This window comes from Lepisosteus platostomus, chromosome 27 (genome assembly GCF_059453375.1).
Source record: "Lepisosteus platostomus isolate fLepPlt1 chromosome 27, fLepPlt1.hap1, whole genome shotgun sequence".
NCBI lineage: Eukaryota > Metazoa > Chordata > Actinopteri > Semionotiformes > Lepisosteidae > Lepisosteus > Lepisosteus platostomus.
Genome location: NC_142637.1, coordinates 6,616,948 through 6,641,717, shown reverse-complemented (window position 1 = coordinate 6,641,717; position 24,770 = coordinate 6,616,948). Strand labels below are relative to the sequence as shown.

Here is a 24,770-nt window from a genome sequence, read left to right as displayed (position 1 = left end):
CTGGCGGCCTACACATCTTTCCCCCTGAAGTTAGTGTTTGCTGCAGCAGTCGTTTAGCATGGCAAATCACGCTCTAAATAACAGAGATTAATGCGTCCAGCAACTAATATATTCATTAAGTGTCGAAGTGGGCGGAATAAGCACGCTGCCTTTAATGAGACAAGGTGTCAGATGATGTATCGGACCACCCCTCTGTCCTGTTCATGATTATTTAGGCGTGTCGACCCCTTCCAGCTTCTCCACATGTAAGTGCATTTTCTTTTGTCTTATAACTAAACTAATTCATTATTATTATTATTGTTGTTGGTTGCGAACTTTGGTTTGCAAAACCCGATATAATGAGATGTCTAAATGTCACTGGCACTAAAAAAAACAACAACTCTGAAATGTAATAACGCGCTGTCAGACATCTCAAAGATCAGGGCATTGCAGACGCCAGCCAAGACTTTGTCTTAAAAAGTGCTCCCATGTGATTGTTGTTTTAATGCCGGCGTCTGGAGCTGCGCTCTCAGTAGAGCTTGAATGACTAGTGGCGGCGACCCCGGTGTGTGTGTGAGAGAGAGAGAGAGCGCTGATGGCACGATGTCACAGACCTCAGCCAGCACCCAAAGGACATTTCAATGCAGGCGAACGTCCTGTGCGCTCTGAATGTCTCTCGGCCTTTTTTTTTTTGTTCTGTACCGGCATTGCACTGTTGTGTGCAAAAGCCACTGAAACAGAAAAAAACAACTAAAGCCCCTGTTGTCTTAAACCTGTTGAAGCACAGAAATCACCAAGGCTAACGGGAAAACAAAAAAATGACACGTTTCAAAGCACCCGATCTCACCGAAAGCGTCAGAGAAATCCATCAGCTTTTCCCAGCGTGCCAGGGCTGTCTTTTCACTCGAAATAATTCATTAACAAATTAAAGGCACATCTGCTTCGGGCGAGAAGGAAAGAGCAGCGGCTGTAGGTCTCTCCTACCGATCGCCAGGCTGTCGGGAGTAGTTTATTTGCCGTTTGCACATGTACAGTGGGATTCCGATTCGCGCCGATCTCCAGGACATGCACAGTACAACAGGCAACCCCACACAAGGTAGACAGTACATTGCAAAACAGTACATAATAATAACGGCATGTACAGACAATAAGTCAACAGAACAATACGTTGTAGCCAAGTGTAAAGTCCAGAGCGCAGCGGTGCTTCTGTTCTGAGGCACTGCACAATTAGCTGTTGAGGATGCGCACTGCAGTAGGGTAGAAGCAGTTCTTGAGTCTAGTGCTCAGTGCTCTAACAGTGCGGTACCGCTGGCCAGAGCGCAGGGGGGAGAACTAGTTTGTGGTTGGGATCCTAAATAATGGATCGGGTTTGATTGCGACAGCGGATGGAGGGCATCTCATCAATCGATGGAAAGTCGCATCCTGTAGTCCTCTGTGCTGTAGCCAAATCCCCTTGTAGCGCGCATTTTGCCATGTAAGATAGTACTGCCGTACCATACAGTGATGCCACTAGTATGGACCCTTTCTGCGGTGCTGCGGTAAATGCTTATGTGTTCAGAGGGCAGGAGACAAACGGCAGACAGGGTCAGGTCAGGGGGATGACCTAGGTTAACATGGAGGACAGTATTCATTGGTAACTTTGGTAGTTTGAGCTCCGGCGTGTTTCTCATTTACCATAGAAAAACAGCGGTATGTTGCTTTTCAGCTGCTGGTGGGGACTAAATCACCAAGCGGCGGATCCGAGCTGATAAGACCTAACGGGAGCATCAGAGCGATGGAAGCCGGTCGCTGCGCTGGTTACTGGGCGGTGAAATTTGTAGTTCGCCGGCGCCTCGGTTTCGCTCAGTGATAAATGAGCTTTCCTCCCCGGCAAAGCGTATTACAGCCCGCTCTGAAGATGGATGGCACGGAGATTTGTGTGTGTAGGTGCTGGGGGGGGTTGGGTTGGTTAAAGGGAACCAAACAGATGATGGGGGGGTGTCCCGATAACGTATGAGCGCAAGGAAATTAAAACTCGGGCCAAGATCTCAAAATCTACATTTTATTATGGGGGGGTGAGTGATGAAAAATCCAAACCAATTTGCATTTGTAATGCATTTGCCTCTATGGAGAGGCTAGTTGAAGATTAGTGTGTTGTCGTATCGCTTAACTTCATTTTCGTTCCCCTGGGTTGTACACTGCTCCCTTCACCGCTCAGCGTCAGGTCTGGCAGGCGAACCCAGCCTTACCGCCGCGGTGGCCGGTGGGATTCGTCTCGCAGCACCCCCAGTCTCTGTGCAAATGGGGAAGCGAGCCTGCGCTGGCCTACAGGAGGACGGAAGGAGAAGAAAAGTCATTCTGGGTATTTTAAGGATCTTGCCTGCACAAAGGAACGCCCCCATATCCCAAGGCCCTCTCCACAAAGAGCTGTCCGCTAGTAATTGCAACAATCCATCCATCGGTTTTCAGTAACTGCTTAGTTGATCACGGTGAGGCGTGGGCACTGGACAGGGCACGCACAGCAGGGGGGAGCCAATTCAGAGAGACGGCAGTAAACGTCGACACCACGCCTTTTTGAGCTGTGGGAGGAAACCAAAAGACATGGCGGAAACAGAACATGCAAACTCCACACAGTAGGTGGCACCGCCTGGAATTGACCCCAAGACCCAAGAACTGTGAGGCAACTGCACTCACTCCAGCCCCACCATCTCGCCCTCGTCAAAAGCCCATCAATTAAAAGCCAATTAAGTTGGTTTCAAAGGAGCCCCATCCCCCTATATTAGCTTCGTCAAGTCCTAGTACTTATTTTGCTCTTTTAAAGAGCAATAGGATGATTGATTTCTTCTTTCCTGATTTGAAGTGGCAGTAATTGCTCCAGAAGTATCATTTAATTACTTTAAGTGCCATTTTAATGAGAAGCCAAATAATTGCTTTCGACCTGGCTTGCAAAATTGGGTAGCAGGTTTCAGGAAGTTTGGTGGGTGTGACTGAGGGAGTTGGCGTGTGAGCGTGACAGTGCTCTCAGATCCACTGAAACCCCTGAGGTCTATATGAGGTGTTGATGGTTGGAGCTGTGCTGTTTTTTCCTAATTTAAATAGCTGTAAATCCTGCTGGCAGAACACTCCTGAGGTTTTTGGTGAAGTTCAAACTGTTGAACAGTCTGTGAGAAGTTATAGTTTTGTCCTTAATTAAGTCACTGCGGTTAGAAAGGGCAAAATGTGAGATTCCTAATAATTATTTGGTAACTCAAGTTAACAAAGAACTAAATCTCCACTTTCCCCCATGAGACCAGAAGAGAGAAGATATCAAGGAGTTTCTAATTGGGTGGTTTAATTTCGAAGGCTCTTGGCTTAGTGATGGGGATGGAGATTCTGATTGAAAACAGAAGCAATGTTTTTTTCTCGTTACTGCTATCCCCACTTTTAATGAGAGCAGATAAAAATGATATACTACAGCAATATAACAGACTGTGTCTCTGGCGCAATTGTCTTTGCCTTTACTTTTACTTTTATTTTTGTTTTCAAAAGAACTGTTCTCAATATTTTACAGCTTCCCAAGTTTATATGCTTGAGATCATCCACAGAGGGCCTTTTAATTAAGAGTGGTATTTTAAGTAAGAAGCAGAAAAAAACAGGCTTCCTTTCCCCATTAAGGTATATTGTCTTGAGAAGATCTCCTTGTGTGGAATAAGTAACAAATCCGAACATCACTTTGGTTCTTTTCAGGAGTAATTTTATGTTTGTGGATCCTGAAAGCCTATTCACACCCTCTGCTTTGTAAAAACTAGGTTAGGATTCACTTAAAGTTAGAGTCTGGGGTAGCTTTTGGATAGTTACTTTAGGATATGTGCGTAGAAGTATTAGGATACACTGGAAGCCAGACGGATTTCCAGTTTGAACTGGCATATCAGAATATGCTTCCCAAATCCATGGTTGACTTCAGTAAACTTACAGAATTTCTTAAAATTACTTCTCCGGCTAAAATCTTTTTACATTCCTAGGTTTAGGAGTAAAGAATGACCTACATTCTCAAGCTGCTGAAGCTGATAGCCAAGCTGGCTTCCATATACAAAATGTACAGAGGAGATCCTCAAATCGATTAGTTAGATGGGTCCAAGACCCTCTCCTTATTTGTCAACATTCTTCTGTTGTTCCGATGGTTGCTTCAGTCCTAAGTTATTGCTGTAACTGTATTTCTCGATGGCAGTGTATCTCCCTTGGTTCCTGGGAGGAATCAATTAAAAGAGGTATTCCCGAGATGATCAGAGGGAAGATGTGATAGTTCTTCAGTGAAGGGTACAGGTAATTTATTCTAGCAGGATTAAATGAGCGCAGAAATGCCTCTGAGCAGCCAGCCAGCAGCCTCTGGTAAACATGCATAAAGTAACTGTTTACAGCTGTTTACTTATGAACAACTGACAGTATATAAATATTACACTCTGCAGTAAACCAAAGCTTTTTCCACTACCTTAATACAGCTCTTATGTAAATGCTTGTGCATATATATTTTTAATCAAGTGTCTCTCAGGATTTATTTTGGAAAACATGCCCCCTGTCCACTCTGTCTTTGTGTTTTCGGATTCCTATCTGCAGACCTCTCTGAAGGGGATCACTGCACGCGCTCCTTACTGCTGCTATCGATTGCTGGATTTTTGTGTTGCTAGAACTGTGCCTTTACTTAAGGTCGTGCCGGTGCACTGTGGTTCCTCCACTCCAGTCTGCGTGCAGCAGAGATAAATTAATAAGGTTTACATCAGACAGGTCTGTCTGAATAGTAACAAGATCAAAATCAAATAACAACCACATACTCCTTTGGGTTCTGGCCTTCGGTCCACCAATATCTCAAAACACTAAGTTACCGAAACTGAACCCAGCTCGGCAGTGAATAAATAGACTAGTACTGCTTGAACTAAGTGAATCCCTGTGGCTTTTGTAGCACTATGTTAACAAGGTAGCATTCTGTGCTGGGATTATTTTTTTCCACAATCGCAGTGTGTCAAATGTTTTGCTCTTAGTCTGTTTTTACTATGTTCTTGCAGTAATTGCTATTGATTTAACATGCTCAAATTAAATGTGATGGTACCTGTGACCCAATGGAGGAGTAAATACCCTTGCAGACAATCACTTAGCTGGTGCTGATGGTGTATAAGGAGCTGTGTCATGAGAGCTGGGCTCCAGTGCTGCCTGATGATCTGGGTTGCTCTCATGGGGATGAACTGGGCAGGTGTCGGTGAGGTGCATACTGTGCAAGAGTGTAAGGGTTAATAGTGGGGTGGAGTTAGAATCTGCAGTTCAGTACAGAGACGTAGCAAAGGTAGTCCTTGATGTCAAAGCTAATAGTCGGCATTAAATCACTCTGCTGCATGCTGCTGAGACGGGAATTTTGATCTGCACGTTTAGTTGAGCAGAATTGAAGATTCCCTGTTCTGGTGTATTTTGTCCATCTTGGTGCTAATGCACGACAGTAGCCCACAACACAGAGGGTATCAAAACACCTCATTAATCTCCCCCTAAATGAGTGCCTGAAGCCAGAGTTAGCAGAGGCGCAGTGAGTGAAAGAGAATCTCTCCTGTGTCAGCGCTAAATTCAGGGAAGGGGAGCGACTGTTGTGTATTTGTCAAACTGGAGTGACATTGCAGCCAGTTAGAGCAGACCTGTGGCTGTGGTTTTCACTTTCGGGGTAATAAAGGGAAAAGCAAGGATGATGGAAGGAGAGAAAATATCGACAGCGCAGTGGTGTCTGTGCTTGATACGGGACGGCCGAGGAAGAAAGAATTCAACCTCAATCACCTTCGCCGGGCACAAGGAGGAAATGAACCTGTCTCCTCTCCTTGCCTTCTGCTCAGCCCGTTCCCCCGGAGGCAGAAGAAGAACCCTGTGGCTTTGGGGATGTGGATCCACTGTACTCTTCTACTCTGACAAAAGGAGCACATGGTTCTGAAGGGCACTGTGCTGATTGGGGATTAGCATGGTGTTTTGTTGGGCTTCCTTGTCTCTTGGACTCCCGAAATTTCGAAATCTCTGTAGGATCATTCCACCTGATGCAAATGTGCATGTTCTTTTTAATGCCGCCTTAAATATTGCCCACTGTTGCTTTCATAATTGGTTTAAGGTCTGTTTTTTTATATAGTTGTTTTCTTAGTCATGTTGTTTTATTTGCTATGTGCTGTACAGTATGTTGCACCGCTTGCTGCTTAGACTTGCAGATTGCACCGGCTTTCTGTGGCTCTCAGCTTCTGTTGCTGCTCATAATGTTGGACCTATGCTTTTTTTAGTGTGTCTGAGGGATAGAGCACCAGGGTGCGGTAGGCAGTTTGGCAGATTGATTGCTATTGGGCTAAAATGTATTTGGATGAAGAGGCTTGCAGTACAACATCCTGGGTGGAGCGGTGGCTCTGTGGCTCAGGATCTGGGCCTGTGGCTGGAAATTTGCTGGTTCAAATCCCGTGGACGGCAGAGGAATCCTACTCCGTTGGGCCCCTGAGCAAGGGCCTTAACCCCAGCTGCTCCAGGGGCGCCGTACAATGGCTGACACTGCGCTCTGACCCCAAGCTCCTCTCCCTGTCTGTGTCTCATGGAGAGCAAGCTGGGGTATGCGAAAAGACAATTCCTAATGCAAGAAATTGTAAAGGGTTAATAAAGTGATGTTATTATTATCCTATATACAAGCACAGTATCTTATCAACCTGATTCTTGTGTTTTGAGATGTTAGGATTATATGAACTAGTTTTAACCCAGAAATACAGGCTCGATTTTCTTCTTGAAGGGCCACAACTCCTTTCTTCTTAGAGGGCAGAGAAAAGTTAGGCGGAGGAAGGTCTTTTGGAAACTGTAAAGGTTAATGAGCTGCGCTTGCTTTTAAGAGCAAAGCGCGACACGGTGCTCTTTACGGAAGACGAGCTGCTCAGGGCCCGAGGGCGGCGGGGGGGGTAATGACACCTCTCGGATCTCATTATCGGGGTTACTGACTCGACTGGGCCACCTGCTTTCCCTGGTTAATGGGCGCAGAGGTGGGTGGGCCGGCGCCTGGGGAATTGGCTTGCAGACGGCCTGTGTAGCAGGGCTCAGAGCGCCGAGCCAGCTACAGGGGTGACATCACCCCCAGTCTGAACTCTTGACAGTGTAAGTCTCTGCGGTGACACGGGACCAGGTCTATGGTGGTCTAGTGGGTTGTGGTGGATACAATTTCATGCCGGCAGCCATATCACCCTGCAGCTCCCAGCTGGCAGCCCCACTGAAGGCTCAGCAGCTGTGAGCCTGGTCAGTACCTGGGTGGGAGCCTCCTGGGAAAAACTAAGGTTGCTGCTGGAAGAGGTGTTAGTGGGGCCAGCAGGGGGCGCTCACCCTGCAGTCTGTGTGGGTCCTAATGCCCCAGTATAGCGACAGGGACACTATGCTGTAAAAAGCTGCTGTCCTTCAGATGAGACGTAAAACCGAGGTCCTGACTCTCTGTGGTCATTAAAAATCCCAGGCTGTTTCTCAGAAAGAGTAGGGGTGTTACCCTGGTGTCCTGGCCAAATTTCCCCCTGGCCTTTACCAGTCATGTCCTCCCAATAATCCCCATCTCTGAACTGGCTTCATCACTCTGCTCTCCTCCCCACTGAGAGCTGGTGTGTGGGAGCGTACTGGCGCATCATCCAGAGTACAAGGATGTGGTGGAGGGGGGTACAGACTGGTGGTGGAGGGGATCCCCATTACCTGTAAAGCGCTTTGAGTGGAATGTCCAGAAAAGCGCTATATAAGTGTAAGCAATGATTAAATTATTATTATTATCCATTGTCTTGGGAGTGGTGCCATGTGTGCCCAGAACCCGGAGCCCGGGAGGAACCAGGATTGTGTCCCGGCCGGAGCAGGGAGAGGTGTGCTCGTCACATGTACTTCTTGCACAGAGTGCACACAATGCGCAATTTCAGACAGGTGGCGATACAGCTCCAGTGGTGCTCGCTTGCTGTTATGCAGGTGCTCACATATAAAGGAGTCAGCAGGCTAAAAGCAGCCAAGGACAGAAAGCTCGCTTTGTTCTTGAAGTGACAGGCTGTTGTAAAGGGCATCTGCCCAGGCTGATCTGGAGAAATCTTCCATTTCCCGTTTCCTAAGATTATCCTCTATGTACGAGGTTAATATACCCTGCCGCCATCGCTCCTCAGGATTGGGTGAAGGTTAGTCATCTGACCGCTCAACGGCGCCCCCTGTCAGCAGCTTGTGTGAACTGACACATAGGCTGTGCTTGTTTAGTACATTAGTGTCATCAAGTAAATCAAAGGGGTGGAGGGGCAAAGGTGAGTTTGGATGGACTACGTGTTGCTTTTGTAAGATACATTATTGTATGTATTTAATTATAAAATCTTCATGACCTCCACCACATTCTGCACGCCACTTATTTCGATATTGTTTCAGTGATAAACGTGTCTGTGCCTTTCCAGGTGCTCGGTTTTCAGACTTGGTGGGGTTATTTCTGTAGCTTTTTTTAAAAAAAAATAGGCATGTTACAAATGGTTTCCAAATTCCAAGCGACAAATCTTCAATTCACACCCCACGTGCATCTCCTCCTTCATTCTCCGGACCTGCGCCTGGGTTCAGAGAGCCACCCACAGTAAGCCCCTGTGCGAGGCAGGTGGTCATCGGGCCATCTGTCCTGCCTCCTGCCTCTCTCCTGAACTGCTGCCCGTCACTGCTTCACCTTGGACAGGGCACAGCGCAGGCTGCAGTACGTACAGCGCCTGCTGTCAGTATCGCAGGTGATGCAGCTCCACAGGGCTGGAGATGATGGCGGGTCGTCTGCTCACTTGTCAGTGTCCTTGCTCTGGGACTATTAAGGGGGCTTTTTCGGGGCTTGAAGACGTACAAAGGTGGCGGCTGTATCCTTCTTTGTTTTCCATTGGCTTACCTGGGCAGTACCTTAATGTCCAGATGGAAGGAGACAAGAGCTCTGCGCGCTGCTGTTGCTCAGGCTAACAGTCCGTCCCTCAGTTTCTTGGAGGGTTTCAGAGGTCGATGTGGACTGAAAAGTGCTTCGGCGATTGAAGGAATACAGCCCGGCTTCTCGTCTGGTGCGGCAGGAATCATTACCGTCTGCGTGAGGGGCCGTGGACTCTGCTGGTCTGACTCGAGACTTCGAACACACGGCCCTCTGGTCAAGGTCGCTGCTGCTGCCCTTTTTCGGGTCTTTCCACCTTGTGTGTAGATTAAAAACACTTACATATTATACGGTATTTTCTATGCAAACAAACACCATCACGTCTACACGATGATCAAGGCGACCGGCCGTTTTCATCACCAGGCGGGGTTATTACATCGATCATTAGAAATTCAATTTGACTTCTATTTGTGGAATTAGGCGAAAAGCACGTACACCCCACCCTCACTTTCCCTTTTATAATTAGCACAAGACGTCTGGGTGGCTTGTTAAAAAATTTATGTCAGCTAGGCGGCAGCTCATTAAACGGTCAGATGTGAGCGGACGTCACCGGCAGAGGAGACACGGTTGCACGGTTTCGGGGGGGCAAAATAAAATCACTCACATCCCTCCCAACGGCGTATTTCCAAGTCTTCATCCCGTCGTTGTCACTCGCAGCCGGTGACGCCCGTCTCCTCCAAAATCCCGCTGGAGAGGAAGGACGGGGCTCGGGCTCCCGGCAGCAGGCCGGCAGATGGGCAGCCCGGTCCGTTTCAGGGGGCAGTGGGTAACGCAGCGTGTCCGTGGACCGCAGGTGCTGTCCGGTTTGTTTGTTTGTTTTTTGTTTGTTATTGGTTTCATTTCTCCTCCAGAGGGAACCACCTGCTAAACGTGTCTTTCGCCGACCCCCCCCCACTCTGCACTCTCGCGGGGGGATACTACCAACGCCCAGGCAAATGGGGTCTTTCCTTTATATCGGCAAAAATAACAAGTCCGCAAGAATGTCTAGGATATAACATAGCACAGGGTGCCACACATTTCAGGGGTACCATATGAAAGGAAGCCTTACTATAAGCCTGAGTCTGTTGCCCTGGTTACAGGGGAACGTGGGCTGAGCACGCAGCGGGCGACAGCTGTAGAGGTTTCAGCACCTACTGTATAGACTCTGGTAAACCGTGTGCGAGAAAAGATGTGTTTATGATTGGATTTGACAGCCGTTCCGGGACAATCGCATAGCGTGCCAATCAGGAATGCAGGACTTTGCACGAGTAAAGATGTCTCAAACTTAAAAAAAAAACCAACAACCACCAAAAAAACAAACCTTTACTACAAAGCCATTAGCTAATACCGCAGGCTGCGGTCCAAACATTAAAAAGCCGGCCAGTGTTTCACTGAGGGGAATAGTTTTCGGGAAAGCCACGAGGCGCAATCAATTATCTTCTAATTAGCGAGGCAGGTGCATTTTGTAGTCATAGCAACGGTGTTGATGGCAGCCGAACAACAACAACAGCAACGATGATGATGACCACATCGACGGCGCTGGGATTCCTGATTTGTCTAGCGGTGTGGGCAGGACACACTGTCCAAGACCCAGACAAGGGCTGGAGTTGCCAGCGATTCGTGAATCTGAGTGCTTCACATAAAGCTTTCATTACAGTACAGAGCGTACTCGAATCTTTCAGTAAAGAGTTGTTCACTGTAGCGATAGTGACTTTTAAAAGGGCACAGGATACGTAGTGCTAACAAACAACCAAATGCTCCCCAGCAAAGAGATGTCCAAATACAGACTGAACGACCCAGCAAAGAAGTGTCTCGGTACAGACTGGACAAACCTCATGTTTATAAATGTGAAAACGCAGCAGACAGCGCCCCAATGTTGCTGTTTTAATAGTTCTGGTTACGCCAGTGTTGCAGCGCATATGAGATCTTATTTAAATATGAATTTGGGATTCACGGGCGACGCCCAGGGGTCATGCGCTCGGTGCTTGCTGGGATAGGCTCAGGCTCTCCAGCGACCCTGAACAAGATGAAGCGGTTAGAAAATGGATGAAAGAGAGGAATTTGGGATTCAAGTGCGTAAAGACGAGATCTGCATCTTTTACACCTTTCACACTTGGCAGTAATATAATAATAATAATAATAATAATAATAATAATTGCTTACACTTATATAGCGCTTTTTCTGGACACTCCACTCAAAGCGCTTTACAGGTAATGGGGACTCCCCTCCACCCCCACCAATGGTACTCCAGTACACAGCCACTGTGAACTGCAGGTTCCGAATTTACACGACCACTGGGTTCAATAATAATAATAATAATAATAATAATTGGGTCTTGGTTTGGAAATTCAAGTCGCCCAGGGAAGTGTGCCCCCTACTGGTCCACCAACAACTAAATGTATTTAAACGCACTTTTCTGAAGCTTTGTAACGGTTTGTCTGTCTTAAACCCCGATTATTGATTATGTTACCCCATGTTAACCACGGGAGTGACCTTTTTCTTACAGCACAACCGAGCTTGTGACCCTCCATCCATATTCAGCGTACTTATCACAGTGAGGGGCGCAGCGCCAAGCGCGTCAAGTACAAACCCAGCAGAATGGTTGAACCTGTTTTTTTATTTGTTCCTTTATTCTCCCAGCCCGTGATTCTGTTGGGGTTTTTTTTTGTCCTCCGTGGAAAGCGCCCGGGTTGCTTTAAGAGGCTGGCTGTTGGACTGGGCTCTGGTTAGGCAGATGGCCGCCCCAAGCAGGCACGCTGAGTGCAGCTCTATTATAAAGGGCTGCCCAGGGAGAAGTTTTGGGACTTCTGTTTGAGGATATCGAGAAATCATCCCCACGGCCAGCCACTACAAACCCCCCGAGCCTCAGGTAGGTGCGGCGTACAGACTGGTCTCTTATGAATGTGCTGCCGGTGCAGGTGAAGTTTTTGCGTGGTTAGGGTTTCAGTCCTTGTGTATTTCTTTTGAGGGCAGAATCTGCTACAGGTTTCGGAAAGGCAGCACCGGAGATGCGGGAGGCACGGAGTACGGAGTAAGAGTCAATAATGCAATTTTATTCGGAGAGGAGGGCGTTTATCGTGATGTGTTATTAATCCGTTTTCGTTTTTCTGCCGTATTTTGGAGAGACGCTTGTCGCTTGGTGTCTTACTGACTTTTAAAGGCTTTTAAAGTTTGAACATTTCGGAAATTTCAGTGTAATCTTTTTTTGTATACTTTTTCGTCCTTTTTCGTTTGTAAATGTATATGCAAATATATCCGGCTGTGTCTGTGTTCATTTTAAAACTCTGACTACTGTAGATTATCTCACACTAAGAGATCAAATACTAATATCTCACATCGAGAGATAAAATACTTCTGTGCATTCCCTATAATAACCCGCTGTTTTTAAAAAATGCAACTGCTTTTTAGCCCGTACTTACATTCTTGGTATTCAACGACGCAATTTGTCCAGTTCCTCTACTACCGTGTTTTAGTTCTGTTCAATAGATTATTGTAAATCACTGCGTCGCACAAAAAAAAATCGCTAGAATATAAACAATATTGCAGCACTAATACATCTCGTTGATCTGAAGTTGTTTTCCCTCGTAATTGCTCATCCAAAAAATGCCAAATCCCTATTAGCTAATCACAGAGTCTCTATGCCAAATTCCGGACGGAAAAGCTCCAAAGGCAGGGCTGATACTCTAGGTTTTAATTGCTGAGGGGAAAAAGTTCCAAGAAAAATAAACAGAAGTGTATCCATTTTCTGTTCTTGATGACGGATACCTTCTGTGAGAGCGATAATAGCTGCTGTGCATTGTTCTTGTTCGGGTACATTCTGTTCTAATTTTAATATCATAAAGCCCAGTTATTACAGTCATTGTTGTTATCGGACGCCTTTGCAACCGTGAGCTTTAATGTTCTTCCTAGTGCAATGGGATTGCTGGGCTGCGCTTTTCGCATTTCCTTAATTAAGGAATCTGGGCACAGTCTTAAAATAGACGGATCAATCTTCAGAAGTAGAGTGAGAAAGCTCCTAAAATTGTTGAAAAGATTTGGGTTTCACTTTTTTTTGCTGGGAAAATTGTCCCTTTTTTACGTGTAGATCAAACAAGCTATTAACAGTTATAGCATCAGAATGGAGTCACATAGCTGCATAATCTGAAATGAGCTAATAAGCATGTAATTAATTGTGGTTAAGACTTTATGAATGGTCTGTTATAATATTTTGAGGAGTATGAAATGTACTTTTAGCAGAGAACATTTGCGCTGTATTAAACACATTGCAACACTTTAAAGGGTTTCTGTTTTTCCAAAAAGGAGCTCCTCTGTGTGTTGTGTTTATTAACACTGAGGTCTCCATTAATGCAAATTTCTTTCAAGGGCCTTTGTGGTACTTCAAAGCAATTTCCCCTGCTCTCCAAACTGTGGAGCGTGTGTTGGTATTCAGCTCGCATTTTGCGAAACCGCAACAGTGTAGCAACATTGTGGTGTTCAAAAAAAAAACATCACCAAGAAAAATTGGACCATTAATTTTTTTTTTGAATTGATTTAACAAAAAACGGCGAAAGAAATTGAATAAAATGCTTCAGGCTCTATGCATTTGATAGATCACGCAATTTTCATCCAAGTGAAAACTCCATGTGTGACACATTAATGCACATATGCATATTTAAATGTGGGTGCCTTGCAGATGGTGGTGATGTATGTGATGTTGCATGCCGTGAAGCACACGCTTAAATGGATGAAGCCACTTCCAAATGGTATCCAATACATTCTGGTTTCCAGCACCGTTTTGACATGATCAGATGAAGGATTAAAAAAAAAAAATCTTAAATATCACACATCCCTATAATTAGGAATAGGTTCATATCTCCTGCTTTATGCTTGACATTTTTCCCCCAAATTGATTTTTTTTTCTAAGCTCTTGCCAAGGTGATATTGTAATAAATATTTTACAGGAGGCCTGGATCTATTAGGAAGCGCCACAGTTAAGGGGTGATTCTGGGCTCTTTTTCATATCCTCCACATCCATCACTGGGAACGTGAGTTGCCCTTCTAGTTTGCAGGGTGCGGTGTGGAAGGCTCAGGAGACTCTTGCGGTCGCCTCTGAAAGACCCCAGGCTGCAGGTCGCCTGTGTAGCTGGAACAATCTGCCCTTCAGTGTTGCCATCGGAATGGCAACATCTTGAGCATCCGAGTTTCCTGGACTGAAATAACCTGGGAGGGGGACTAGGAGTCTCGTGCATTCAAGTGTGTGGTTTTATTTCCGTAGGGTTAAATTTAAACTTCAAACTGAATTGGAAAAACTGCTCCAACCTCTATTTATTCCCTGTGAAAAATAGAATTCATAATCCTGTATTTTCCATTTCTGTTTCATATGGGCTGAGTTCTGCCTGTCCACAGTAGTTTACTGTTGATTTACTGGACGATTGTAGCTGTTGTACTTTTTCTTTCAGTGATGCCAGTTGGAATAAGGTTTAATGGCAGAATCTGTGTAAAATGCAGCCTCATTTTTTTTCATGCAGAAAGCGTGATGCACTACTACAGGATGTGAGTTTGACGTACATAAATACCAGTGAATAAAAACCTCATGCAGGAACCAAGTTCGGTCTTTTGTCTCGGAGCTCTTCCTCAGCCAGTAAGCATTTCTTGGCTGATCTGTTACATTTTGACTACCCTTACTTCTAAAAGAATGGCAAAATGCTATGATTGTGCTTACAATTGATCTGATTCCCCCAGAAGAAGAGCATAAAGATATGTTTTTTTATCAAGCTTCTCAAAAAAATAAATTCTGGAGTTCATAAAAAGGTCCTAAAGCCTGTGATTTTTTTTTCTCCCCACTGTCTAAAGTAATTGATCACATGGCCTTTTCTGAACTACTTCTGCATTAAAATGCCTTTAAAAAACACTCTTCGATTGTTCATATTCATAATCCCTAAGACCATTTGATAACCTGACACCTAAAGAGCCGAATGTTTTTTATATCTTGGCTTCTCCTTGTCTTTTTGAGCACTTTTACCACTGTATCTTGTCCAGAAACCTGAGCTGTTGAAATGCCTGTGCAGTATAAAAGTAGATGTTCAGGACAGGAACTATTAACAGTAAAATGTGATGCTGAGTGAATTTTGTTTTATTAAATCTGTGAGGTATGGGAATATTTAAGTTGAGTGCTTTGGAAATTGCTGCTTCTCGTATCACTAACTCGATGCTTTTCATATTGCTAACTCTGAGTGCCCAAAATGTTGTAAATGTTCTGGCTTCTCTGTTCCTAGTGGTTTGCTGGTTGACAATTGCTCCATCCTCAGTTTCACATCAGCATCTCTTTTGTGAAATTTATTGATGTTTACCTCTGTAAGTAAAATGGTTTTCTAGGAACAGTGCCATGTGCATTTTTGGATGTTTACGTGCATGTTAGAATTATCTGTTGTCTTGTTTTAGTCCCCAAATGAGTGGGAGCTATACACACAAGTCATTCCTCCTTCCCTTTGTCAGCATCAGCCATTACTCCTTCTGCACAGTCAGCTTAATTTTAAACGTGTCCCCACTTATTAACAAAGCAAGATGGAGCCTGGCTCAGGCGATCTCTGCCTGCCCTTATTATCTTCGCTTCAGGGGGTCCTGTTGTATGTCAGTGCTGATTAATAGCACTGTTCCTCCATGACGCTCTCTTTCGGGCTTCTGGAGGAGACGGACCTGGCTTGTGACAGGGTGAGCCCAGGGGGAGTCTTTCTGCAGTGTGAGAACAAGTAAATATGCTCCAGAGGATAATCTAAAGACCCGTATCTCCCCCTGTCTGGCTCTGTATCTTCTACACCCAGCTCTCAGGAGTGTGGTAGAGCCGATACCTCTGACGTTGCCGCACAGCGCCCCCTGTGTGCGACCCTGACGCACTGCGCCTCCAGCACCGATCTAACTGGGTGTCTTGCAGCTTGGCGGCAGCTTTGCGCCAATCCCAGAATTCTCTGAAAGCGGTTGAATCCGCGGAACTGCGGAGGAAATCGCCCGAACGGTTTTGCCGTGTATGGTTCGCAATGTCAGATTTTGTGCCAGTCAGGAACTTGAAACTGTCTCCAGAGTCTGACCCCTGTGCTGTATATAAATATGCTGGCATTTGAGTTTTTGCCGTGCTGACTTCTCCATATTCTGCTGAATGTGCTGGCTCCCAGGTTCCCCTGATTTATGTCATCTGAGTTCTTTATGAATACCTGCCTCAATATTTTGAAGGATTAGTGCTGCTCTTTTATTGCCTTCTCTGTAGAGGCTTTAACTGGGTTTTGCCTTCTCTTCAATACAGCCTTGGCTCCCTGCGCCAGGTTTCCTGAAGGCTGCAGTCTGTGATGGAGCGCTCTTTCGCTTGTAACAGATGTGAGCAACACCTTCTTCCAAATCCCATGCGGATTTGAGCAGTTTGTTCTTTCAAATTTTTTTTTTTATTTGAAATATAAATTTCAGGTCTCTGGAAACTGCTGCTGTGTGAAAACTCTCCGCTTTTATATTTTATTCCCCCTTCTCTCCTGTTCCGATACCGCAAAGCTGAGTCTCCACTTTTAGAGTTGAAGGGAAGTTCTTGAAGTTACTTCCTACTGTTGAAGGAAAACCTTCCCCAGGTTTCTAAGGAGCAGTCGGAGGGTGGGCATGTCTATAATGAAAACAGGGGTGGGTTATAAATGTACAGTATGTAACAGAAGCACAGAGAGTTAATGTGGTGAAACTTCACTTCATTTCAAATGTGTATTTTATTTGCTTTATTTTATACTTCAGTTTCTAAACCTTTCACGCTGTTCCATTTGCCATGGTGGTAGGATGGTCAGCCCCCCCCCCCCCCCCCCCCCGCCCTCTATGGAAATGGGTTAGTCCACATTCTCAGGAGGTTCAGCTCAAGGTCTGTGCACATCACCACCGAATCTGGGGTGCAGAGAGCAGGTCCCCAGTGTTCTGTGGCTGTTCTTTACCTTAGGGCCCGCTACAGTGGATCAGTGGGAGAAAACTGCAAAAACATTTAATCAGAGCCTGGCACTGAGGTCTTGGAGAGAAAAGCGCTGTTTTGAGCTGATGGGGAAAATGGTTATACAATTGCCAATTCATTTCACTCCTGGCTTATTTAACTAAAGATGCCTCAGCCACGCGCTACTCTGATGAACTATTTTGTGATTGTACAGTTGTAATTTCTGAGGGACTATGTTACTTCATTTTCCCTAATTGAAAACTGCTTTCCATAATATATGCAACATATAAAATAAATACTTTTAATTGCTCTTCTGGCTGTTACAAAACAGGTTGTAACAATCGATCAGTAGTACTGCTTACTGTATGTGAAGTGCCTGCACAGTTACGTATTTTTTTCCAAAAACAAATGCCTGTCCAAAGGTGGATCGCGTCTGTTTCTGACGACATAGAAGTGTCGGAAAATGTTATTTTTTCTTTATACGGAGTAGAAATCATTCAGTTCAGTTATTCAGCAACCATCATTTCATGTGTCTGTGACTTTGTGATAAGGATAGCTCTCCTATTTGTTTTAGCTGAAAGAACAGTGTGGGGTTATATCTGCTTGTCTGCTTGGCAAAAACAAAGAAAAGAGACTGAATCTGTCTTCCCAGTCTGCTGCAGGTCACAGTCCTGTCAGTCCTGCCAGCTGAGAAAGTGATTTAGTCCCGAAGGCTGGATGTTTAAAAACGCAGTTTAATCTCCATTACTGCAGGGCATGCTGACTGGGAGCATACGCTTACTCTTCAGTCGCTGCTGCACAGATGCATTTGTTCAGATACAGCAGGGGTGTCCCTGGACCCAGATCTGGAGGGTCAGTGTGTCTGCAGGTTGTCCAGTCCCGGTCCTGGAGGGGTCAGTGTGTCTGCAGGGTGTCCAGTCCCGGTCCTGGAGGGGTCAGTGTGTCTGCAGGGTGTCCAGTCCCGGTCCTGGAGGGGTCAGTGTGTCTGCAGGGTGTCCACTCCTGGTCCTGGAGGGGTCAGTGTGTCTGCAGGGTGTCCAGTCCCGGTTCTGGAGGGGTCAGTGTGTCTGCAGGGTGTCCAGTCCCGGTCCTGGAGGGGTCAGTGTGTCTGCAGGTTGTCCAGTCCCGGTCCTGGAGGGGTCAGTGTGTCTGCAGGTTGTCCAGTCCCGGTCCTGGAGGGGTCAGTGTGTCTGCAGGGTGTCCAGTCCCGGTTCTGGAGGGGTCAGTGTGTCTGCAGGGTGTCCAGTCCCGGTCCTGGAGGGGTCAGTGTGTCTGCAGGGTGTCCACTCCTGGTCCTGGAGGGGTCAGTGTGTCTGCAGGGTGTCCAGTCCCGGTCCTGGAGGGGTCAGTGTGTCTGCAGGGTGTCCAGTCCCGGTCCTGGAGGGGTCAGTGTGTCTGCAGGGTGTCCAGTCCCGGTCCTGGAGGGGTCAGTGTGTCTGCAGGGTGTCCAGTCCCGGTCCTGGAGGGGTCAGTGTGTCTGCAGGGTGTCCAGTCCCGGTCCTGGAGGGGTCAGTGTGTCTGCAGGGTGTCCAGTCCTGGTCCTGGAAGGGTCAGTGTGTCTGCAGGGTGTCCAGTCCTGGTCCTGCTGGGGTCAGCGTGTCTGCAGGGTGTCCAGTCCTGGTCCTGGAAGGGTCAGTGTGTCTGCAGGGTGTCCAGTCCTCGTCCTGAAGGGTCAGTGTGTCTGCAGGGTGTCCAGTCCTGGTCCTGGAGGGGTCAGTGTATCTGCAGATTTTCTAAGTCTCTTCAAAGCAGAAACACCTGAAGAGCAGCATGAAGCTGTGGCTTCCTGTCTACAAACCATCAGTGAGCTGATTTAGGTTGTTAAGAGTGGAGCTGGAACAGACTGGCCCTCCAGGACCAGGACTGGACAGCCTTGGTATACAGAGTATATGAACATGATCTTTTCCTGTTCTTTGCGCATAGAGCTGCTTCCTGGACAGTGCACAGTACGTAGAGTCAATGTGAACGAATGTCGGTCTCGTTTTAAGTGCGCGTTGCTTCACCCCAGTGCGTCTTTGCTGCAGTTTTGACTTGCTGACTTGCATTCTCGGATTGCCAAGTGTTGTACAGTTTGCCCAGGACCTCCTTTCTCCTTTCCCGAGGAAAGGTGGGAGCGGAGGGCAGTTGTAGCTGGGGGGGGGGAGATACTAGTCCACTGATTTGTTGTCCGTGTTCCCTGCTGACCACGCAGCAATGAGCGTCCCCGTGCAAGAGCCTTCTCCCAGAGGAGGATCAGACCGGCAGCTCCGGCTTTGTCCTTGTTCCTGGCTTTGGCTGCGGGAGCTGAGCCGTGCCGCCGCCGTCATCCAGCTCCAGGTGCAGAACTGGTTGGGGTCCCACGGGCACCCCAGCCTGCGGCTCTCCTGTGATGGTGGGCCTCGCAGGGGGGAGGGGTCGGAGAGCTGTACAGCATGAAGATGCAGGTGTGCTGGTGGATCTCGGGGTGCTGTGGACGCGTGGGCGGCACCTCTGTTTCCGTACGTGTCTGCGTACGCTGTAGGTATTCAGAGAGAGGCCTGGGCTGGGCCTTGGTTTGCAGACGGCTGTGGTAGCAGTCCCAATCACCAGACATTTGGTCCTGTCAGCCCTGGGTGCTTGGTGCTCCGATGTGATGTAATAGTGTTTTCAGTCGTGCGGCGCTGCCATCTGGCCCTCACCAGCAGATTTCTCTCTGGCACTGTCCAGGCCAGAAGGCATGAGGCCGTCACGCTGCCTGGCATCAACCTGGCACAGCCCGCTGCCGCTGTCGTCCTGCAGGAACTGTTCTATAAATGCCCTCTCTGAATTTTATTTTCCTATTCTTTGACCCCTCCTCCCCTCCTCCTCCCTGTGCTTCCAAAGCTGTGCCAGAGAGCACCCCAGCCATGAGCAAAGGAGACGAAGTGATCTCGTTGAAAGTGGGCCCAGTGAAGTCATCCACAGACTCTCCCCTTGGGGGCGTTGTTTTCTCAGCTGCACTGAACGCCGTGCGCACACACCAGAAAGACCCCTTGGAACGGTTGTGCGCTTGTCTGAGTGGCGTTCTCTCTCGGGGGGGCAGCACTGACACTCGAATTGGAAGCCAGCTCCGTTCTGATTCATCGGCGCACACCTGGCAAGAGAAGCTGATCCACACAGCGAGTGAGCGAATGAGTCCTGCACCCTAACCACTTCCCCCGATCCTGTTTTATTCCTTATCTTTGTTTGCCCAGGAGTTTGTTTCTAATTAAAACGGTCATTTTCACTTGTTTGCATAATTGTAGTGGCGGGTAATCCACGCACTGACTCCTCTCCGTCAAACCTCTCTGGAAGACTCATTCCCTAGCGACGAAACAGCTGGTTCAGGCGCCTGTCGTGGGCTGTTGACAGATGCTTTGGATTTATTGGAAGCCGCTGTTCTGCCTGGGTTCTGGGAGCTCTCGCCAGCCGGGCCAGCGCCGATTTGTGAGCTCTCTTTGGGCTGAGAGGAAGTGGGGTTGAAGTAGTTGTCTGATTTACTGCGCCCCGGGACTGGAGAGCCGCTGGCCTGACGGGTGACGTGCACCCACTGTGATTCTGACTCATTACTAGGAGGCTCCTAGAAATGAAAACGGGCCCTGGCAGCACCATGGCTGGGCATCGCTGGTGCCAGCCGGCTCATTCATCTTCTCAAGACGCATACTGCCAGCCCTAGCTCTACTTTCAAAACGTTTGAACTTCTAGATTGATTTTTTATTCATTTTGTCATTAGCTACCAAGTTAATTACGCAAGGTGGGGGGGAGTTAAGGGTATATTTTTAACTGAGAACAAGTTAAAAAGAACATTTTTTTTTTTACACAAAGATTTGTGGGACTCTGGAGCAGGCTGGCCCAGCTATGTTGAAGACCAGGTTGTACGAGTTTCTTGGATCAATTTGCATCTTTGAATTAGATAAGCTGAGTAGCCTCTTCTTTTTGTAGTTTATCTGGTCCTTCTTATAGTCTGGTTTTATCTATATGTTTGATTTCCATTGGAATAAGCAGTGCTTGTACTAACCTTTTGGCTCAACAAAACAGGAGGCGCTTGTATTACAGTATATTGATCATGTCTTTGCCAGACAAGACAGTGATAGCTGCTAATTCCCTGGTATTTGACAGTGTCGTTCTGTATTTCTCAGGGCTCCACCTGATACACCTAAGCCTGGACTATCAAGCGGAGCCAGCTGGGACGAGAAAACTGAAGGATTCTTGCAGACTGCACTGTTTCACTGGTGATCGAGACCCTGCTTGGCTCCGGGCAGCACGAAACAGGAGCCCTCCCCCTCCCCTCACATCTCAGGGGGGCAGTGCTCTATTGAAGGCACCGGTCACTCCTGGACTCGGGGTCCTAACTCACTTGCAGGACGGGAGACCTCAAAAAGAACTTTGGGGGAAGTTGCTTTCTTCACGGTGCAAATAGGAGGTTTGGAAAAGCTATTCATAAAAAGGGCGGGGGGGGGGACAATTTCATGCACGGGTTTGCAGACTGAAATGATGACATCCCTGGAAAGTGTGAATCTAGAGAACTCCAAAGGATTGATGAGAAAGGCTGTACTCCGTTCCATGCATTAAACACAATGCTTTCAAACTGCTAATCATCTCATTAAATCCACAATACAGCGGCCAATAAATACAGTCCCACTGACCAGAGTGTGCACAGTCGGCACAAATGCCGACCACTTATTTAGGATCTGTCACACACAAACAAGCAGAGTTTACAGTCCATCTCTATAAGTGATATATAATGTCTTTTTTTTTTTTTTTACTGTTTGCCCAATCCATAATCCTGTAATACACTGAAATGCAAAGCACACTCTCAGGTCGGCTCATTTAAGAAATTGCTCTTTGTGACTGTAATTGTTATGTACTTCCCTTCCAAAACTGTGCGTCTGATGACGGCTAACCTGGGTCCATCACCTGTGCAAACAAAAGTGCATATTCTCAGTTAAGGTATGCTTTTTGGGAGACTTGTAATGACATTTCACTTTAACTTCTGATGGTGTTTGCCTCATAAAGCAGACTGTACATAGTGAGGAGATTTGCATTGCAGTGAGTGCTGTGTACAGTGCATCCCCTGCAAACTGTGTTCCAGACAGCGCTGGACCGCACTGCATGAAGCACAGACTCCCACTGACCGGTCGCCAGATCAGTCCCCAGGCCATCAGCCAGCCTGTTCGCCCTCAGCAGGACGCCCACCATCCAGACGGTCTGCAAGTTCTGCCGTCTGGCCCCCTGGACCATGAGCGATGCCCCCACCCTGGACTACGAGCTGTTCTCCCCGGGGGCTCCGCTCACCAGCCCCCCCACGGGCCCCCCGCTGGTGGGGGACGCCGAACAGAAGACCGCCTTCGCCTTCGTAGGCCTCCTGCTCGTCTTCCTGGTTTTCCTGGTGGTGCGCTGCTTCCGCATCCTGCTGGACCCCTACAGCCGCATGCCGGCCTCCTCCTGGACCGACCACAAGGAGGGGCTGGAGAGGGGCCAGTTCGACTACGCGCTGGTGTAGCCCGGAGAGAGAGAGGGGAGCGCCAGGGACGCCCTTCTGCCTTAAACCCTCCCTGTTCTCGTCCCGTTGTCCCCCGTTCACAAGAGAGCTTCAAGGTGGCCAGCCTGCAGCCCCTCTCCTAGTGGACGCCATCCTTTGCCAGCAGAAGGAGTATTGGAGGTAGCTAGCTCCCAGTTTTGTTAACAGGTGCATGCGGTTGGAAAGGTGAGGACCGTTTCGTGTCTGAGTGTGTCACGTGTATCAAGGTTACAAGGCTGCAGCGGTTAAGGAACGAGACTATTGGACAAAATCTAGAACGCAGCTGCTGTGTTCCCTTGGCTGGCCGAAGCACGGTTGACACTGGCTCTGCCTATTACAGAAGGATAGTCCCAGTGAAGGCTTCTAAGGCTGTGCCTGTTAAATACAAAACGTTTGACTAATTTTCTGATGAGGAAAAACTAAAGTGACGACAGACCTATTGAAACAAGATGAGCCGTGGAACAACTGACTGATCAATCCAGTGACAGTCTGGGTGGATACCTTTTTATTAAAGGGGGGGTTGGTGTGAAAGGTGGGGATTTTGGGGTGCAGAGATTGGCTGAATAAGTCTGAATGCTTGGTGAGCATACTCCTATAAAGAGCCAAAGCAGAACCCTTTGGCTCTTTATAGGAGTGATTTTGGACACAGGTGTCCAGTTGGCAGGGAATGATTTATACTTACAAGGAACTGAAAGTCCTTCCCTGCCAACTGGACACCTGTGTCCAAACTCACTCCTATAAAGAGCCAAAGGGTTCTGCTTTTACTACAGCCTTAGAGCCTTTTGCAAAGACAGTCCTTAGTGCTAGCTACACTGAGAGAGTCCTCACTGCACACCCTGGCAAGCTGCGACAGTCTGTTCTCTGTCTTTCAAAGCCATATCTCTAGACCTGTGTGTGTATCAATGTTTAGGTCCTTAAACCTTACCTTGGTCTTCAAAGCTTGGCGACCTTGCGTTGTGTACATGTAAAAGGTTAGATCTGCTTTTATTTAATTTTTTTGTATGGGTCAGTTTTTTTTTTTGCAAATGCTTGCAAAGTTATTTTTTTTAATGTAGTTCTTAGACTCTATTAAAGGAGTCTTGTTGGAGTTACCAAGCTTTGGAGAAGAGGTGGGAGATGTAGGTGAGGACACGTTTGTGCTTTGACTGGAAGATTTCTAAGTAGTCTGGATATTTTATCCTCACAAGTTTTATTCAGCTGGGTGACTTCTATGAAATAAAGGAGATTTTTTTTTCCTTCCATTGCCTTCTGCTTTAGAGTCTGTTATTCTCTGAAGTGAATAACTAACAGCAGGATTTCTAATTGTCATTATCATCACAGTTATGGAATCTGTACACATGTCTTGCTGGCTTACGCCAAGAGAGAAAGGAGAATCGGCCTTCCCACGCTTCCATTTTTGAGAATCAGAAAAACGAATCTGACCTAGTTTGTGATTTCTCAAGTCTTAAACAAAACAAGACACTGCACCTTACAACATTAATGTTCACAAGTCATACCAAATGCATTTTTCATCTTGAAAGCTTGCTAAGGTTTTTTACTAGCAGAATGTTTCATCTGTTTCTTCATGTGAGATCATGTGTATTTACATCTGCTCTCTGTATGACAGGGGTGCACAGCTTCTCTGGTTTTCCTTGTACCTCATCTCTTAAATATCCGATTGAACTCGTTAATTGCTTGATTGGCCATGCTGAACTGGAGCTGGGCTCCTCTGTCATATGGCGTTACAACAGTACTTTCCTGATGCTGTCATAAAAACACGGTCTCTGAAATCAAAGCACTGGTGTTTTACCCTGCTTATTGGAAACAGCTGTGACAAAACATCTGTGTTCAGCTGTAATAGTTCCCTGGTTAAAAGGTGTAGGAATAATCTTTTATCCTGAGGATTTTCCAGTTGTGTCCGAGCACCTTCAGGCCAGCGTGGAGAGAGACCCATTAGGGCTATAGACACAGGCCTGCTGGTTGAGAAAAATGCATTTTATTTCAAACACAGCACACCAGTGTCTCTAGGAGAACAGTCTGGGACAGGGCTTACCAGTTGTGCTCCTTTGCTGTTTTTTGATTCAATCTGAGGTTGACTGCCTGAAGCATTCATTGAAAGAACACAATGCCCTTTTGGAATATTTACAAGGTTTATGTCGCCTCCGCAGTTTGAGATTATTTTTCCATATGAAACAAATACAAAAACAGGTATATGGAACCCAAAGATCAGGATTTATAAGCTAATGTCTTGAGTTGGCCTCCCATTGCAGGAGTTTTGAGTCAAATGTGCAGGACCTGGTGTTTTTTTTTTGTTCCCCACAACATAATCTGTCTAATTGGTAATTACCTGCATTAACAGTAATACGTCTATCCAGGCTCAGTGGTGTTTTGTAAGTATATTTACACATACTGAATCTTCGAGTAATAGTGTGAAAGACCTTAAGAAAATAAGTAGGAAAATAATTTGGGCAGAGAGAGCAGGAAAGGGGTAACTTGTTTCAGCCCTTTCCCAA

General features: G+C 46.9%; 1 protein-coding gene and 1 long non-coding RNA gene across 6 annotated transcripts; one reads left to right on the top strand and one right to left on the bottom strand.

Annotated features, from left to right (window-relative positions):
* Positions 1-23,519, top strand: ctxn1 (cortexin 1). 5 transcript variants are annotated; one of them, XM_088621675.1, is made up of 3 exons: positions 11,485-11,723; positions 13,795-13,878; positions 20,897-23,519. In XM_088621675.1, the coding sequence occupies exon 3, from the start codon at positions 21,997-21,999 to the stop codon at positions 22,258-22,260; it is 264 nt and encodes an 87-aa protein (XP_088477801.1). In that variant the 5' UTR covers positions 11,485-11,723; positions 13,795-13,878; positions 20,897-21,996; the 3' UTR covers positions 22,261-23,519. The 5 variants fall into 5 exon arrangements, with proteins under 5 accessions (XP_088477798.1, XP_088477801.1, XP_088477797.1 ...); XM_088621672.1 differs by lacking the exons at positions 11,485-11,723; positions 13,795-13,878 and adding an exon at positions 1-245; XM_088621671.1 differs by lacking the exon at positions 13,795-13,878 and having other exon boundaries at positions 11,493-11,723.
* Positions 2,007-11,067, bottom strand: LOC148639173 (uncharacterized). Its single transcript, XR_015930758.1, has 3 exons — positions 9,480-11,067; positions 8,846-9,131; positions 2,007-2,283 (listed from the first exon to the last, which is right to left on the bottom strand). It is a non-coding gene; the product is annotated as an uncharacterized LOC148639173 (long non-coding RNA).
* Positions 23,520-24,770: the final 1,251 nt, after the last annotated feature.